This window comes from Mizuhopecten yessoensis, unplaced genomic scaffold, assembly GCF_002113885.1.
Source record: "Mizuhopecten yessoensis strain PY_sf001 unplaced genomic scaffold, ASM211388v2 scaffold7507, whole genome shotgun sequence".
Taxonomy (NCBI): domain Eukaryota; kingdom Metazoa; phylum Mollusca; class Bivalvia; order Pectinida; family Pectinidae; genus Mizuhopecten; species Mizuhopecten yessoensis.
This window is the reverse complement of record NW_018407082.1, coordinates 637,100-655,777: the sequence shown is the minus strand read 5'-3', so window position 1 is coordinate 655,777 and position 18,678 is coordinate 637,100. Positions and strand designations below refer to the sequence as shown.

At 37.0% G+C, this 18,678-nt stretch overlaps 1 protein-coding gene across 1 annotated transcript; it reads right to left on the bottom strand.

Annotated features, from left to right (window-relative positions):
* Positions 1 to 1,837: 1,837 nt before the first annotated feature.
* On the bottom strand, positions 1,838 to 17,878 carry LOC110453793 (dnaJ homolog subfamily C member 18-like). The gene is made up of 7 exons (XM_021502953.1): positions 17,806 to 17,878; positions 16,466 to 16,599; positions 14,494 to 14,593; positions 9,395 to 9,618; positions 8,981 to 9,094; positions 6,129 to 6,215; positions 1,838 to 3,987 (listed from the first exon to the last, which is right to left on the bottom strand). The coding sequence occupies exons 2-7, from the start codon at positions 16,576 to 16,578 to the stop codon at positions 3,930 to 3,932; spliced, it is 696 nt and encodes a 231-aa protein (XP_021358628.1). The 5' UTR covers positions 16,579 to 16,599; positions 17,806 to 17,878; the 3' UTR covers positions 1,838 to 3,929.
* Between the last annotated feature and the right edge of the window lie 800 nt (positions 17,879 to 18,678).

Sequence of the window (18,678 nt, the reverse complement as noted above, 5' to 3'; positions counted from 1 at the left end):
CATTCTCATGACGCTCGTCCAGTGTGTTAAACGTGTAATAGGAGGATTAGGATGACAAGGATGTCTCGAATAACATGTTTGAGTGGTTTGAAGAGCCACAGTGTAAACAAACTCACGAGATACTCTCATGATATCAAAGGATGTTGTAAGTTACTGAGCCAATATTTTGGTAATGAGTGGGGTACCAAGTCTAACATTCGTTCCATTGTAGTTTTGTGTGCTAGTGTAACCTTTAACATAGAGGTCAAACTTGTGAAATAAGTTAAGTTTTCCAGTGTAAACTATCCATGCTCAAGTAGGTGACAATCTTTACACACTGTTTTGTCAGTCCACACTCCAACACAAAACGACTTAGAATACACGTGAATATCTGACAATAGACATATAACTAATTGTATCAAATATTCACTTATCTTCTTTTTTAGTTTATCTCAAGATTATTAAGTGTTTATAATCTTAAGTTATGTTAATTACAACGATTGTCAACGTTGCGGTTTTAAATATCATTCTTGCTTTCTGTTGATGGACTATTAGTTCGGGAGGATGTAACCACTTAGGTCTGCTAACATTAAAATTGTCAAGTTCATCATATGCATTTGTCACAAATCAACATAGAAAGAATCCGTTTTGGCCGTTGTGGTGTGTTCAGTTAGATACACAACCTAGAGGCTATAGGTTTACAAACGTTGTGGGTAATTGGAATCTCCGAAATAAACTGGGGTGATTTAGTCTAAGCTATCTTTATCTTGTATTTGCATGTCTCGTTGTCTTTTTCAGTATTTTTAAGACCGGTCAATGTTAAGATTGATACTTGGCATTCTTGAATATTCAAGACTGTCCAATGATGAATTGAGCATTCAACATCCCACTGGATGATGGTGTAGATAGTCATGCAATCAGTGAACGAAAAATGAATATTGGTCTTTCACAAATGTCCAATTGAATGATCAAACTATCATTTCAAGTTTTTAAGTCGGAATGAAAATTTTGACACTCGATAATATGCATTGAATGGTGTACTGACCGCTGGATGCTCATTAACGCCAATTAAATGCTTAATATCAAACTGGACATTCGCAAACGTCCCATTGCCAAGTGGTGTTTAGTTCCTGAAACATTCAATCAATGATCGTTTGAATAATGGACGAAATGTTTAAGCAGTTGCTCCAACTTCGGGTTTTGATTGTAGCGTTTGAATTTTGTTAACCCTTTCACCCCTAGGTAACTTGAGTGGACTCTTCCATGCATTTTTTTGGATGAATCCATTATGGTCTACAGTGGTGAACGGGTTAACTTAAAGCTTAAGGATCCCCATACCATTACCAAAAGCTAAACCTTCGCATTAGAAACCCGTTTTTTTCAGGAACAACTAAAGCTTTGATAAATCACTTCTGAATAGAAAACCATACCTTGTTGGATTTTTTTATGACAAACAGTAAATGTGAAATAAACAAAATATAATTAATAACAGTGCTTTTGGGGTAGAAATTTTGCGCAGCTAGACCGGGATTCAAACACTGCAGCTCCAGATTGTTATACTATCGCTCTGACTGACAGAGTTACCTGGTAAATGCAAATGTCTTGACCTAATTTTGCAGCATATATATCCAAAACAAAATTAAGGGAATGTTACTGTAAGGGAACGTTATTTTTTTCTTGTAATTACATAATTTTGTCTGATGTTCACATGCTTTGACTGGTAAGTGAGTATTGAAATTTCTACTAAACTGTATCAGGAACGTAGCTGTTATTGAACAATGGCCAATTTAATAAACATAATGTTTCTGGAAAGAATGAAAGGTAAGGTTAAAAATACATACATGAAAGTAACGTCAAATTAGGTTATTATCAAATTTTTATTTAATAGCTTTGCACTCTGATCAATCGGAAAATAAGATCATACATTGTAAGGTATAATAGCTAACAGATTCAGTGGACACATCGCCAGTTGCATCTTTCATACTGAACTACCTTACAAATATATAATATTAACAATAATTAGTCATATCACATACCACACAATGTACATGCATCAAAAATAATCATGGTTTGAATTATAATTTGTTATCGAACACTTCCATACTAAATAAAACACATTCATATCGTATAAAATATATTTCTGTGTTTACTGTTTAACAGGCAATGCAAGTCAGGGACATAAGACTACAGCATGAATGGGTGTAATTTTAACAGTGGGGGGATAAAGCGTAATTAGTCTTTTGTATACATCATCGATTTCTAATTTATAAAGATGGTCCAGCTGGGTGTGTGTTACGTTCTATCCTATCACTACTATTACACACATTTCAAAACAAGGTTTGGAGTTCCTGTCTGGTTGCTTTCATTCCTTTCTACATTGATGAGCTGGTCCTGGCTGATAGCATCTTGGGATTCAGCAATCCGCGATTGAGATATACATCAATTTATCCCAAAACAAGAAATCGCCAATAGTGATATGGCCAGACTGCTACAGTACATTTTCATGTAAAGCATCACATGTGATAAGCATCCTTTAAGATACATAAGCCATGCAAGTTTAGTAGATGTACAACAAGTAGTTACTTAATAACTGACCTTAACCAAAGTTCTTAACCTGGTCACTGAAGTGGAAAATGTAGGTCAGAACCAGTATCGGCAGCATCTCATGTGATAAGCACCCTTAGATACAAAAGCATGCAAGTACCTATAGTTGATGAAGGACAAGTAGTTACCTGTAAGAAACCTAAACCAATCTTCTTAACCTGGACACTGAAGCGGAAAATGTAGCTCAAAAGCAGCATCCGAAGCATTACATGTCATAGGCATCCTTAGATACGTAAGCCATGCAAGTTTAGTTGATGTGGGATAACCATACTTCTTAAGCTTAGTGCAGACAGACAGACGGATGGACGAACAGGAATTGCCAATCTATAAGCCCCGATTGCGTTGCAATCCGGCCAACAACATACTTCACCCCTTTAAGATTGAAACTTAAATGGATCTAAACTCCTTACAAAAACTGACCCACAGATTTTAGTTTTATGCAATTGGCATTTTTTTCTCTGCTTGCCAAAAATTATAACAAGTCATCAAAATAGCCTTTTACAGCTCTGCAGACTGTATAGAGTGCAAATATCTGTTAAGAAGTCATTTGATATGAAATACATGTATATACTCATTTTTGATATGCCTACACGGAAATATTTTCCTCTATAAAAGCAAAAACATCCCTCCAAAAAACAGTGAAAGAAAAATATCAAGCTGCTAGCCATGTATGTTTTATGTTGATAAAAGAGTTTTTAGAGACAGTGTGGACATTTTTGTGTTGATAATGATTTAGAAATGCTTATAATCTATATATCCGTAATCTATATAATTCGCATGTGGATATTTCTGTGCTAATTTACAGATCAGGAATAACACACAAACATTTCCACATCCCAAAATTTTCCACATTTACAGTTTTAATTTTATATAATGATCAGAATTGTATTTTCTGTATTAAAGCCGCAGATTTTCTCTTCCAGCTGCTGGCTTAGTGATGGAAGAATCGGTGGTCATGTTATACAACCTTGGTACATACAATAAGTTAATTACATAACTTTATAATTGGAAACATTATTGCAAGCAAAACCTACCACATAACAGCAGAAAACAGTATATTTGTGTTGAGAAGCTCCTTCCGACAGGCATTCAGCCATGTTGTTAAGCATGATGTCATGAAAATATGGTGTCAAAGATTGCTCATGCAGTTACATTTTGCCATAATTTTATTGATGCTGCACTTTATTCGTTATTCCTTTGTTACATACACATCGACACCACTTCTGATAAACCATCAAAGACGTTCTACAGTTTTGGATTAACGGAATCAGTATTAAACCCCTTTGAACTCCTTTGTAAAACAATTCCACAGGACAGAAATCGTGAGTGGGACGTTTTTTGGTTGTTCATTCTTCCTTGTACTTATCTTCAAAGTAATCATTGATGAATTGACTGTTCTTTTTACTGAAAGTGAAAAAAAAAGCAACATTAATACAATTATGTAGGTTAAATGGGCCTGTATTGCTCTCCTGTAACCTTGTACTAGTGTAACAACATGTACAATCAAAAGAACAGACAGACAAGATGGCCCCACAATGTACCCAGCTTATTTCAGTAGAATGGTCTTGTCCTAATTATTTAACATTCAGTTTCAAATTTATTTTACTCGTGGAAGCTCCGTCTCAAATTTTTGAAAAATGTCTTTCACCATTTGGGAATATCTATTTACACAAGAAAATATCAGTTAGACATGACTTCCCCCATTCCTATGAAATCAGTGTCAATGTTTGATAAAGTTCTATAAATAGTAACTGTTCAGTTTGACTTGACATTGGAACTCTGAAAAACCTATTTTATTTGAGGTTTTCACATACGTGATACATGTATAAAGTTTGATCAACTTCTGGTTAGAAATGATGTCACTAGAGTGATAACACTGAGGGGACAGACAGTACACAACAGGACAGGACACAACAGGACAGGGCGTCTGGACAGGGGTAACACTGAGGAGGACAGACAGTACACAAGAGGACGGGACACAACAGGACAGGGCTATCTGGACAGGGGTAACACTGAGGGGGACAGACAGTACACAACAGGACAGGGCCGACTGGACAGGGGTAACACTGAGGAGGACAGACAGTACACAACAGGACGGGACACAGCAGGACAGGGCCGTCTGGACAGGGGAAACACTGAGGAGGACAGACAGTACACAACAGGACGGGACACAACAGGACAGGGCCATCTGGACAGGGATAACACTGAGGGGGACAGACAGTACACAACAGGAAGGGACACAACAGGACAGGGCCGACTGGACAGGGGTAACACTGAGGGGGACAGACAGTACACAAAAGGACAGGACACAACAGGACAGGACACAACAGGACAGGGCCGTCTGGACAGGGATAACACAGAGGGGGACAGACAGTACACAACAGGACAGGGCCGACTGGACAGTGCCGACTGGACAGGGGTAACACTGAGGGGGACAGACAGTACACAACAGGACAGGCCCGACTGGACAGTGCCGTCTGGACAGGGGTAACACTGAGGGGGACAGTCGGTACACGACAGGACGGGACACAACAGGTCAGGGCCGTCTGGACAGGGGTAACACTAACCCATTAAATGGTGGGGCATACTGAAATAAAGATCTAATGCCATCAGATTAATTGTTATAAAGAGGAAATATTTTGATACAGGTTGAGTAGTCCAGGTTTTCTCTGGCCCTGACACCAGACTTAGACATTTTGACAGATACATGTCTAGCCCACACTGGAAAGAGAACTACCACCTTGAAAGAGAGGGGAACTGCTTTTGAGGATACAAAATGTATATATTTTTGTGTATATTCATGTACATTGAAACCCTACTTCATGAACTTGTTACTTGAGCACTGTTCATTCGTCAAATATTTCGCTTGGTCTTGATCAGGTTCTTTTTTGTACTTTGTAAAGAAACCTGGAATTACTTGAACTGCCTTGTGTTACTCAAACTGATTTATCCCTCACTATAAATGTCCTTGGTATTTATCCTATTTGTTCATTGACTCCGTAGTCAAACCTGTGTATCTCACAGGAAGTGTTAATTTACTAGGTTTGTAAAACCATATTTTGACATCGCAATATGAAGCAGAAATAATACAGCGGATTTTTAAAGAAAGTCTAACCTAAAGACATTGTTAATATTAATATTGTTATAAATCAACAATATAATAACATGTCTTCAACATTTCTTCATTTTAGAAAGATCCAACAGTTCTTCTCTTTTTATATTCCCTAGAATTAACGTAGTTGAATACAATGTGCCAGACTATGTCCAAATGATAGGTTTACATATATCGTTTCTTTATTTTAATTCTATTCTTAATACTGATGGCTGTTTGTTTTCATTGTTGAGCAGTTTAACATATTATTAAATGTTGTCATCTTTATTAAACATATTTTTGGTTTCTATCATCTACTATTTGCGATATGAGTGCGGGTCAAGCTGCCTGCTCTCCTACCTGGTCAAATATGTCAAACTAACCACGGATTCCATGAATACCATGTATTCCCAGATCCTAAAAGTTTGAGTTAGTAGGGTTTTACTGTACTTACTCTGCAGAATAACCCATTAAAAAATCGTCGTATGAATTTTTATAGGACTTTTGTTGTAATTTCTTGTCGTCATCATTGAAGGATACACTGAAAAATAAAATATGAAAGACTTTTGTAAAACCACACAAACATCAATACTCATTGACAGATAAAATTTCAGCATAATCTAGAACACAGACAGGTCAGCAAGTATGCCCCAAATGTCTATTAATTGTATCATGAACCTTGATCTTGAAATTATTTAAAAACTCTATTCCACATCTTAATACCAGTGTATTACCATGTCAAATTTCAGAAAGATAAGGCTTTTGTATTCCAAGACTTTTGTATTGCCACACAAGACATCAATACTCAGCGACACAGACATGTTTAAACAAAAGATATCCTGGTACAGATCAAAGTTCAGTGTAATCTAGAACTCGGACAGGTCAGCAAGGGCCAAGCCATTTACCTGACCATACACTACATGGTATATATCAAGTAAAAATAACCTTGACCTTAAAACTGTTCAACCCCTACTACACATAACGTCTGTGCATTAAAAATGTTGAGACGGTTTCAAAGATGGCAGCTGTTGGAGCAAGTAGGTTTAAATCCAGGTCACCACCTCTTATAAACGCATATTTCTCCTTGTTTGTAGGATATTTTGCAACCAGTGTCGATACTTATTCATCTTTAAAGGCTCTTCACCTATACTACTCACATTTCGCTAAGGATCACTTTTATTTTTGGGCATCTTCACCTATACTACTAACATTTTGCTAAGGATCACTTTTATTTTTGGGCATCTTCACCTATACTACTAACATTTTGCTAAGGATCACTTTTATTTTTGGGCATCTTCACCTATACTACTAACATTTTGCTAAGGATCACTTTTATTTTTAGGCATATGTGAAAATAGATATTTTATTTGGTTTATACTGAGATTACTTTTGAAAAATTGATTGTTCTTTTAATTCATCAGCATGCAAAAATTCCAAAAATCGTAATGACAGTCGGAAAATGGGCCAAAGGCAAAGAGTTAACTTAAAATTGGTAACAACGAGGTGTTCACTAAAAAACTTAAATTGAACAAAACTCATCCTAAATAAATAGAAACTGTTTTAGTAACGAGTGTGACGCCCATGAGCATCAATTACAGCTTCACATCGTCTGCGCTTGCCCCTAATGAGATCGCTTATCCGGTTTTGTGGGATAGTGTTCCACTCAGATACCAAAGCTCCTGGAGCATTCTTGGCAGAACATTTCTGGCAGAGAGAGCAGTCTGCAGCATGTCCCACACATGCTCAATGGGATTTAGATCCGGGCTGTAAATCCGGGCTGTGACGGTACCATTATGGAAGACACGGAGGTCAGTTTTCTCACGACAGCTTATGCCTCCCCACACCATCACTGAACCTCCGCCATATCGGTCATGTTCCACAACGTTACCTGTCTGGAACCTCACCCCAGGTTGTCTCCATACTCTAACGCACCTATCGGTAAGTTGAGACAGAATCTGGACTCGTCAGTAAAAAGAACCGGTTCCCATTCCTGAAGAGTCCAAGTGCTGTTAGCTTGGGCCCAATCTAATCGGTCCCTAACATGGCGGGCAGTTAAGGGAACTAATATTGCTGGTCTATGTGACCTTAGACCAGCATCTTGAAGACGGTTACTAACTGTCCGAGTGGCTACCCAGGTACCAGAAGCATTTAGGAGGTCATTTCGTAAAGCTGTGGCAGTCTGGAACCTGAAGCCCTTAAACGACCTCCAGCATGACGTCTGGAAAGGTTTCCGTTAGTTTGGAAACAATTCCACATTCTTGCCACCACACTTTGAGACACCCCTATGTCTGCTGCAACCCGACGTTGAGACATGCTAGCTTGCAGCATTCCGATGCACCTAATCATTTCATCGTCATTGAACCGTTGTCTCGTTCGTCTTTGTGCCATATTAAAACAAAAACACACAAAGAATAATCATCAAATTGATTTCCTTAACATTTTGAACAACGCCTTACCTAGACTAACTTAACTGTTGAAAGGGGTGTACACGTGGAAAAGCGTGCACGCACTTTTATGGTTGACTGAACACACCTACACAGGACGAATTGGAAGGCTAACATATTCGCCCAAAACAATACAGAAGGAAAATACAATATCCTTTCTAACATTTTTTTCTTTTTTCAAAATATAGATGATCTATAGCAAAATATGAGTACATGAAGTATATATCTACCCTATATAACAAGCCATTTGGATTGATATGTTTGCCTGTGCCCCGCTTTGACCATCAATGCACATATCATAGAAACTAACTTAAAGGCAAACACTTAATGTTGGCAAAGTGAATAGACCATGAAAGGTAGACAGCATCCAGCATTTGATGCATGGGTTGAGATGTACTACCTAAGATAAATCTATCGTCCAAGTTTGGTTGGTCTAGCACTTATACTTGCAGTGAAACTAACTTAAACGCAAAAACTTAATGTTGATGCCGCTGTTGCCTTAGTCTCGCTGTTTGTGGCGGCGAGACAAAAACTTTTTGTTGTTTCACTTTAAATTGGAAATTGAATGGATTTCCCCTATTCTATGCCTCTGTGTCCCCTGTGTTTAACAAAATTACTCTATAAAACAGTTAACCCCTGTAGAACATTCACCATACGTATACTAGGTCTGGTATGTTGGTGTTGTACTTCCTTGTGTTCTACTTCTCATTAATAACTATGGCCATTTAACAACATGGCAGTTTTTGGTGGTGGAGGAAAATTGGAGTGTCCAGAGAAAAAAAATGACCCATGGCCAGTATGGTGCGATTGACACTGCCCCATCCAGGCATGCTACTATTCCATCATGTCAAAACATACTTACAGAACTAGCACATGGAGAGCAATCATAATGGCAACTAGAATCTTCATATCTTTAATAAACATTCTCCTTGCATGTGCTACATTTGGCGTCCTTTCCCTCAACGTGTGTAAATACCTGTAAACAAAAACAAGATCACAAGGGTAAATATGTCTATTTGTAGTCAAAATAAATTAAACATTGAGCAGTGTTTGAACTTACGGTAGACCCATGGCCATAGTCAATCAAAAAACATTGGGCTATAGGATAACTTCACAGGCAAAATTGTCTATGACATTTTTCCAATCGAGTCCAGATTCAACTATAGGTAATGTAGACCATCATAATTTAGCCCTTTAAAATCAGCAAGAAAACTGCTTATACATGTGTATAAAAATAGCTAAAACAAGTTCGTTTATTGTAACTTTCCAAACATACCAGGCTACAGCATGCTCCTGTTTAAACCTCAAATTATAATCTTCATCTCTCTCATTTTCGTATCTTTCAGGCACATAATAATCATCTTCCTCAAACACAGACTCGAAGGTGACCTGGTTGTATATTTCGCGGAGATTTTCATCACTTAAACAAGAGTAGGCTTCGTTGATAGCAGTTATTCTCGCAGTGGCTGTCGGATCTCCGGTGTTGACATCTGGATGATACTGAAATCAACAGCATTGAACGGTCAGGGAAAAGGCAAAGGGAAATAACTCAAATTAATTTTAAATCTAAAACAACACCAGCAGAATACCAGGTAGTTATAAAAGTTCTCAAGGAATTTGAATTTGTAATTGAGTGTTCTCGGGAGCAGATGCGATCTACATAATGTCATTTATATATGAAATTAAAACTATTTTGGACATAAAAGTGGGAAGAGATACATAAAGAACTAACAACCAGTAAATATGTATGCTGTGTTAATATTCCCATTTTTCAGACATGTATACTAGCTGCAACGTCCTTTACTTTATTCCATGTATAGGCATGGTCCCAAGTATTAACCTTGAATGCAGAAACAAAATATTGCATGTCAGAGCATTTTTTTAACTGCTCTTTATTTCTTTTTATTTCACATACAAACCTATACCAGGTACAATCTAATAAAAAATCAGCCCTCTCCAAACTGCTTTTGTTACTTATGTCTCTCAGTTAAGGAAACGAAGCAGTCATGAGAGTTGTCTTATTGTAACAATGTGCAAATATGTTTTATTATAGGCTGTGATAAAATGTTTATCAATTAAAATAATTGTATACATGCGTATACAGGTGCTGTGTGCGATCACTGTGCCGTTTACCTGTGTTGTTGTTGTACACGCGAGTCTGTTGTCACATGTCACTTGTTTTACCTTGTCCTGTCCATATAAGGTGATTGTTCTAAATTTAGTTGTTACCTTGTGTCAGTGGTCAGTCAAGGTTTCTTTGTTACATGTTTTGGCACAGTTTTCAGCATTCATTCATATACAGAGCTAAAGGGTGGATGTATTTTATATCCAGGAGTTTCAGTCTTTAAGACTTTTTCCAGATCTGGTAGGTACGATACATAGATGTGACAAAGTCTTATTTTGTAATTGGTTTATGTTAAATTATTATATTAATGTGAATTTGGATAAACTAGCATGTGTGAAATTGTACTTTTTATAAAACTAGCAGAATCATCATCTAAAGTACCTGTGTATTCAATCAATGCATAGATAGCTCTTTCTTTTTAAAAGTAATGTATATGTTTGTAGTAAAGGGACATCACGTGAAGAGCCATATCTTTTTATAATGAATGTACGTGGTGTATACACTTCCACTAATGTTACCTTACTATCCCAATATTCATAGTCCGTTCCAAATGTCCAGTTTGACCACTTGAATTGTTCGGGAAAGCCCTGTTAAAAATAGCGCCAATAATGTCACGTGACGTTTTGAAACGAGGCAGTAACCACAGGTGGTCTGACCGAGATGCAAAGTTTCCAAAGGGACCCCCAGAGAGGGGCCGTCAGGCAACTGCAACTTCTTACCACACTATGAAACCATGGAATATTATTTCCAAGTCCGTGTTGAAACTTATTGAATCCCCTCAGCAGTAATTATTCATCATCAGAAGTTAATTGCACACATGCCAATATTCAAAATTTAAATGAAGAAATATTTGTTGGCATCTCAGCATTATTTATAGACACCAGGAAATATCTATTACCGAAATGTGACCAGTACAATTAAGTACGGGGCAAAACACCTTCCCTCAACCATGGGACAAACCCTTCTGTAAAAAATGAATATTCACAAGACAAATATCCTCTTTCAATGTTTTTATAGAGTATATATATATGCATTGACAAGCATAAACAAGAATTCTTCGGGAGTGGATGTGTCGCCTGCTCAGCGCTTTAGTAGGAAAAGTGTTTTGGCTTGAGCTATCACGTAAACAGATATGCCAAAACACAAAAAGTTGAAATTTGACAGAAAAACCTGTAATATATGTTGAACCTTCTAGCATTACCATACCAAATTTGAAAGGAATTGATTAAAAAATAAAAATGATCTTGCATTTACTGCACAATTCCCTTATTTGGCAATAAAAGGGGCATAACTCCACCAAAATGCAGGTAAACTTCTAAAATGCTGATAAACTTCCATGCTATATTTGAATGCAACATGTGTTCCAAGTTTGAGTTCGATCAACCAAAGGGAACTCAAGTTATCGCACGGAAACCTTGTTTCGGACAATGCAACCTACGACGCAGACAAATTGCAGGCGACACAAAAAGAGAAATGTTTGTGATTATTTTTTTATTACAACTCAATGTCTTTCGCTGCTTTTTTCTGGACAATTGCATTATATATATTCATGTGTACATGTAGAATATGTGTCAGATATGGAACGTGTTGAGATACTTGATAATTATATGTTTTCAATACTTCAAGAGATTAAAGCATACTTGGAAATGGACCCTCTTTTATGTTGAGACAAGTTTTCTTTAATCATTTCCTTTTGTTCGAAACGGAAGACGTAGTTATCGGCCGTAGCGCCATTTTTACAACGTAAACAAATGATCTTTCCCCCTTTTCAATGCGTATACCGATTCTATATGAAGTTGAAAATTTATTATTTATAGACAAAAGTTATTGCATGATCGTAAATTCTAAGCCAACATCATGTGAAAACATGAACTGTTGAAACATTACGATTTTAAAAAGTATTTTTGTTACGCAATCCTATTTTGATATATATTTAAATCTTGCATGTGAATAAAAAAATTGTTTCCTTCAGCAATATAATTAAATCATACCATTTCACTGGACCCGGGAATATTATAAATGATGTAAATCTAATAGTGCACGCATCTCATGTGACCCCGAGTACCAACGGAGGAGATTACAACATCACAACAGTTATCCCTTGGAGGGCCCCATAGCAATATCAAACTTTCGCATGAACTACTGTTATAGAAACGCAAAGTAAACTCTTTCCGATATATGTCCATTTACAAAACAAAATAACTTCATCTGTGCTCCAACTTAGACAAAGATACTAGCCAGGTCAATATTTTTAATTATTATTTTTTCATATTATTCCCAACAAGTGATTGGCCAGGAGTGCATCTCGTGTCCACCGATAAAAATCAATATTGACTTGGAGCATGTGATTTTTGTTGAAGAACTGGGTGTTTCTAAAAAAAGAATTATGGCGTGTCTTCAAACAAAGCACCGTCCCGCTTCTGAATAAATTTTTTGTGTGTTTTTTTTCCAGATTGCTTACATCACTGTTTTGAAAATAATAAAACAACTATAGCCTTTAATTTCGGTTGATACCTGGATTTATCGACCCGGGAAAAGATATATTGACCTCGGACTGTGTCCTCGGTCAATATATCTTTGCTCGGGTAGATAAATCCAGGTATAGACCTCAGCCAAAGGCTATAATTGAATAATATTTATAAGTTATAGCATAGAAAGCTTTGTTTAACATTGACCGGCTACCTGGAAGAACACATGCACCTTGCTAACAGTAATGGGAGTTATTTTCTCTTTTTGATACTTCCCACCTGCAATAATGCCTCCGTAACGTAATCCTTGCGTTATATTTGGACCATTTGACAACTTTCCGCTTCGTAGCTGGCGTGGTAACAGTTTTCTCCTCGGTAACACTTTCCACTGCCAGTCATTTTGTTTACAATGAAATGGCGTGCTATGCGCATGCATTAGTAGGGAGAAATTCCACAGCAAATGGTGGGTCAGACAGGTAGAAAACCTGACGATCATCTCAAAATATTCATTTTATGAATACATATCAGCCAAATCCAACCGTTGTTTTACATAAGGAGTCTTACTTGATATATTTATGCAGTATTTGAAGGGAAAAAAAGGAAAGAAATAGGCTTCACTGTGATGTCCCTTTAACATGTAAACTGTAATTTACAGGCATCTTTTACAGAGATTAGAGTTTCCTATATAGAACAGATACAGATATTCTGTCCATGTAAACCCCCGACCTATAGTTGGGGTAGGTATTTATATATATATATATATATATATATATATGATAATGTAGACAATTACTAATTGATAAGGTTAATTGTATCCAATATCTGTATAAGTAGTTTGTATAAGTAATTTCTACTATTGATTATTTTGAAGTCAGTCATTGTTAAGTTTGAGTCATATTCCTATTTTGAATAATTTATTGTGTGTGAAGGTATTAAATATCTATTCACTGAATATACATCATGTTAGGACTTAAATGTAAGTGCTGTGTTTCATTATGTAATCAATTGTATTGTGTCTTTGTAGGGTTTTTATTAATGTTCAACATATTGTGGAAATAAACGACCAGGTGATCCAAGAAATCTGCGTCATCCTTTCATTCAACTTAACAGTACTATTGTACCAGGTAACAAGGAAAATCAATAATTTTACCAATTGCTGCACGAAAATAAGCAATATCTATACAAATGTAGTGGAACTGGACTGGGTTGATCGTCAGCGACCAGATAGCTCAGTTGGTAGAGCATCCTTCTACGAGTTCATAGGGTCCTGGGTTTGAACCCCGATCTGGCCATGCATTTTTCCTCTCCTGTTACAGTGGTGCCTGTGACCAACCCTTTTTTTCAAGCATTTGGTGTATGCTTGGCAAGGGGATACCCGAACCTGGGTTGTAAATTGTTGTGTCGTATTAGGAGAGAAGACTAAGAAAAAGGATGGAGGAATATAGCGGATATGGACTGAGTCGATCGTCAGCAACCAGATAGCTCTGTTAGTAGAGCGTCTGTCTAGAGTTTGGAAGGTCCCCGGTTAAAGATTTAATTACATGTGTGTATTCTATTAAAAATTCATTTTCTACTTTTTTTAATCGAATTTTGGGAATGGTTCAAAATCTGAGTATCATCTATATAAGAAGGGAATCCCTTGTATGGTATAACTTTACATTAACACCAGTGATGTCCTTACATCTATGTTTGGGCCTTTGGTAAAAGTGATTTCAGCAGTAACATCTGCTGTCAAAATCTCATGCATGTATTGACCAAGAAATATTACAATGTGCAATGTACCCTTTTTGACAAAGTGATGAAGGCATCCTTGATTTCCTTTGGTGAAGCGTCGTGGCTAACTTCCAGAGTATCATAGTGTGAAATAGTCACAACCTGGTGCCTGAAACAAAACATTCCATAGAATTAATATTATAGATTTAATAGAAAAGTCTTGAAATATCATTTCCTTCTATTCATTTATTATTGCCTCTTAGCTTCATTAAAATATGCTTCAGTTCATATACAAATGAAGATCAATTCAAAAAAATAATTACCTCAATACAGTATCAGGATACCAAATGTCCCCTAACCAACAGCCGAGTAAGTTGTAAGTAAAAGTTTATTATTATAATCTCACACTTTACCACCAGAGAAATACCAAACTGAGTATAATCTTCAACCCCGGGACAAATTGTAGTATTAACTAGAAAATGTCTGTAAGACATGAATGCCACTTTTACCCAGATGGTTGACTATTATAGTCTCACACGCTACTACTAGAGGAAAACAAAAAGAGTAAAATGCCCTTTGGCTCCATGATTGACCATTAATCTTATAGTCTCACACTCTACCATTAATCTTATAGTATCACACTCTACCATTAATATTATAGTCTCACACTCTACTATTAATATTATAGTCTCACACTCTACCATTAATCTTATAGTCTCACACTCTACCACTAGAGAGAACAAACGAGTAAATGCCCTTTGGCTCCGTGGTTGACCATTATTCTTATAGTCCAACACTCTACAACTAGAGGGAAAAAAAAGAGTAAATGCCCTTTGGCTCCTTGGTTGACTATTAATCTTATAGTCTAACACTCTACCATTAATCTTATAGTCTCACACTCTACCATTAATCTTATAGTCCCACACTCTACCACTAGAGGAAAACAAAAGAGTAAATGCCCTTTGGCTCCGTGGTTGACTATTAATCTTATAGTCCCACACTCTACCACTAGAGGAAAACAAAAGAGTAAATGCCCCTTTGGCTCCGTGGTTGACTATTAATCTTATAGTCTCACACTCTACCACTAGAGGAAAACAAAAGAGTAAATGCCCTTTGGCTCCGTGGTTGACTATTAATCTTATAGCCTCACACTCTACCACTAGAGGAAAACAAACGAGTAAATGCCCCTTTGGCTCCGTGGTTGACTATTAATCTTATAGCCTCATACTCTACCACTAGAGGAAAACAAACGAGTAAATGCCCCTTTGGCTCCGTGGTTGACTATTAATCTTATAGTCTCACACTCTACCATTAATCTTATATTCTAACACTCTACCACTAGAGGAAAACAAACGAGTTAAAGTTAATGCCCTTGGCTCCGTGGTTGACTATTAATCTTATAGTCCCACACTCTACCACTAGAGGAAAACAAATGAGTAAATGCCCTTTGGCTCTCTGGTTAACTCACAAATGGTAACAGTTACCTTGCTGATTTGATCGATGGGGCTTTACAGTACAAGAGGAAACTCGCCAAAAAAACCTTCCCATGTCATTTAACAACATCCCTGAGGAGAAACTATTTCACATTTCCTACAGTCAAAACCTGGAACAATATTCCGGAGAACGTTGTATCCGCTCCAAATATCAACAAAATAGATAACCTTTGGCAGATGAAAAACTTTATTATAACCATGGGGCAAATGTAATCCACAATGAACATTGAATTTATATTTTACAATTATTTAATGCTTGAGTCCAGTGTAGAGGAGCTCTATCGGCTCTTGTACATTGGAAACTAACTTTAACATTAACATAACTTTAATTTTACGTCCTTGTTTTGGTTATTACCAAGTCTTATCTTGGGCCCCTTAAATAAGTCCTCATCTGAGGTATTCTCATACTTGACCTTTGTATAAACCTATTTTAACAAAGCAGGATACTTTTAACATGTGCCATGTAACAGTTAGCACAATCATATCCAGCGGACAGCAGCCTGTTACATAGAGGTAGTAGAGCATGTAATTCCCTGATCATACCTTACCGTTTAAATCTAGTTGCATATGCTGCCTGTGTACGTCTGATTGGGTTTGAACGGTAGAAAAGACATGACCGTGTCATCCAGCCAAGTCTGCTGGACAACAGTACACACCTCATGGTAACACGTTCACGCTACACCTGGAATATAAACAAGATTGTTAACATGTACATTTGTAGCGGAACTGGATTTGGTCGATCGTTGGCGACCAGATAGTTCAATTGGTAGACCATCCGTCTATAGTACGGAGGGTCCCAAGTTCTAACCCCGGTCTGGCCATGCATTTCCCCAGCTCCTGTTACAGTGGTGTCTGTGACCAACCCTTGTTTCAAGCATTTGATGTATGCTTGGCAAGGGGATACGCGAACCTGGGTTGGAAGTAGTTGTGCTTCGAGGGCGAAGACTTAAAAAAATTAAAAGGATGGGCGAATGTAGCGAAGCTGGACCAGATTGCTAATTGGTAGAGTGACCGTCTAGAGTTTGGAGGGTCCCGGGTTCCAATCCCAATCTAGCCGTACATTTTTTCGTTCCTGTTACATGTTCCTTCCTGATAAGCCCAAGTTTCCTCTAGCCCTAACACCAGACTTGGACATTTTGACATATAGATGTCTTGTGTTGGGCCAGAGTGCACTGCTTTATGAAAATGTGGAATTCTCCTAACACAATTTGGTATCGGGGAGTGACTTATCAACAAAAAGATGCGGTCCGGATATCTTCTGAGTAAGAATAATATTATATTATATTCCGTTTTTTGGTCCGGATCAGTATGGATTTTTGATTAGTCACCCCTACTCAACTAGTGTTAGAGGTTTACACGGCAAGATACTTTTGACAGGCGCCGTGTCGCAGTCGGCAAAATCATATCCGATAGAAAAACACTTTCTGACAAAAGTCTTATATGTGTTGGGTCATAGTAGATTTTTGTTGTCAGCACCTCATAACTCTCCAATACCAATCGATGTCGAAGAATTTCACGTTTTCATATCGCTATAGGCCTATGTCAAAATGTATAACTCTAAGGCTGGTGTTAGGGCCAGAGGAAACTCGGACTACTTCCCGATACACAAACGGCAAAATCTCATTATTATAAAAAGTACTTCATTTGGCATATCCTCAAACTAATTTCTTTATATGTTACTCTAAATGTATCATCAAATTGTTTTATAAAACAAAAATACCAGACGTTGCAGACGAAAAAGCAGCAAGTGCATGCACTCTTTTACCATAGGACACAACAAGAAAGAAGACTTCTGATAAAATGACAACAGTATTAGACAATTCTAATGACATCGTCTATTTTGTTTGAAAGCGTTTTTCGTTTTTAATAACAAACAGAACTACCATACCTTTGTAGGGAAATGGCTATGTTGATGTCACTGTGAAGATCACCGGAAATACATTTATAATGACTAATATTCCACACGTAAACGGGCCGTCACGGTTCCGGTTATTCAATTTTATCGCGCACATTGTTCTTAGCAAACTGATTAAAACAAAATCTTCTCATATATTGATATAGCGCATGGAAGCGGCAAAAAATGGAGCGATTATAAGTTTTGATAATAAGTAGAATAACTGCACATTCTTATTAGGACAATATTATTTTAGTTCATGTTTCGTAATTCAATATTATACGTCATCAAAGTTTCAATTGATGCAAAATGTACGTCAAAAACAACTACAGGACCACTTTCGGATTTTTAGTTTTGCCTGTTTTACAAGAAAACTTTCTTTCAGATAGATGACTTTCTGTATATATGATAATTTCGACAAAGACACATTACAAACATAATTTTATGTATCACAAATATCTGATACTATCCTCCTGTCAACATGATAGATTCACACCGAGTTTTCTGCTCGGTAAGCGTTACATTCTGTTCAAAGCGATTTGGAGAAGATTTTAGTTAATATGCCGATTACTAATCCCATTGAAAATTTTGACGTCAATTGTGACGTCATTTCTGCTTCCGTTAATCTTGTTCTTAGATTTCTGCACACTTTTGGCGCGAATCTATGGAATTTCTTTGAAAAGTCTTACCCAGAAGATATTACGCGTTACACTAGTTATCGTGACATTTTCGAGGTTGTTAATGCTAAATAGATATCTCCGTGTTGTGTTGAATGAACTTGAAAAAACATTTTCTGTGATTAAATAATATGACATCAATTTCTGAAAACTTAATAATAAAGTGATACCTTTAGCGGCCGCACCATGC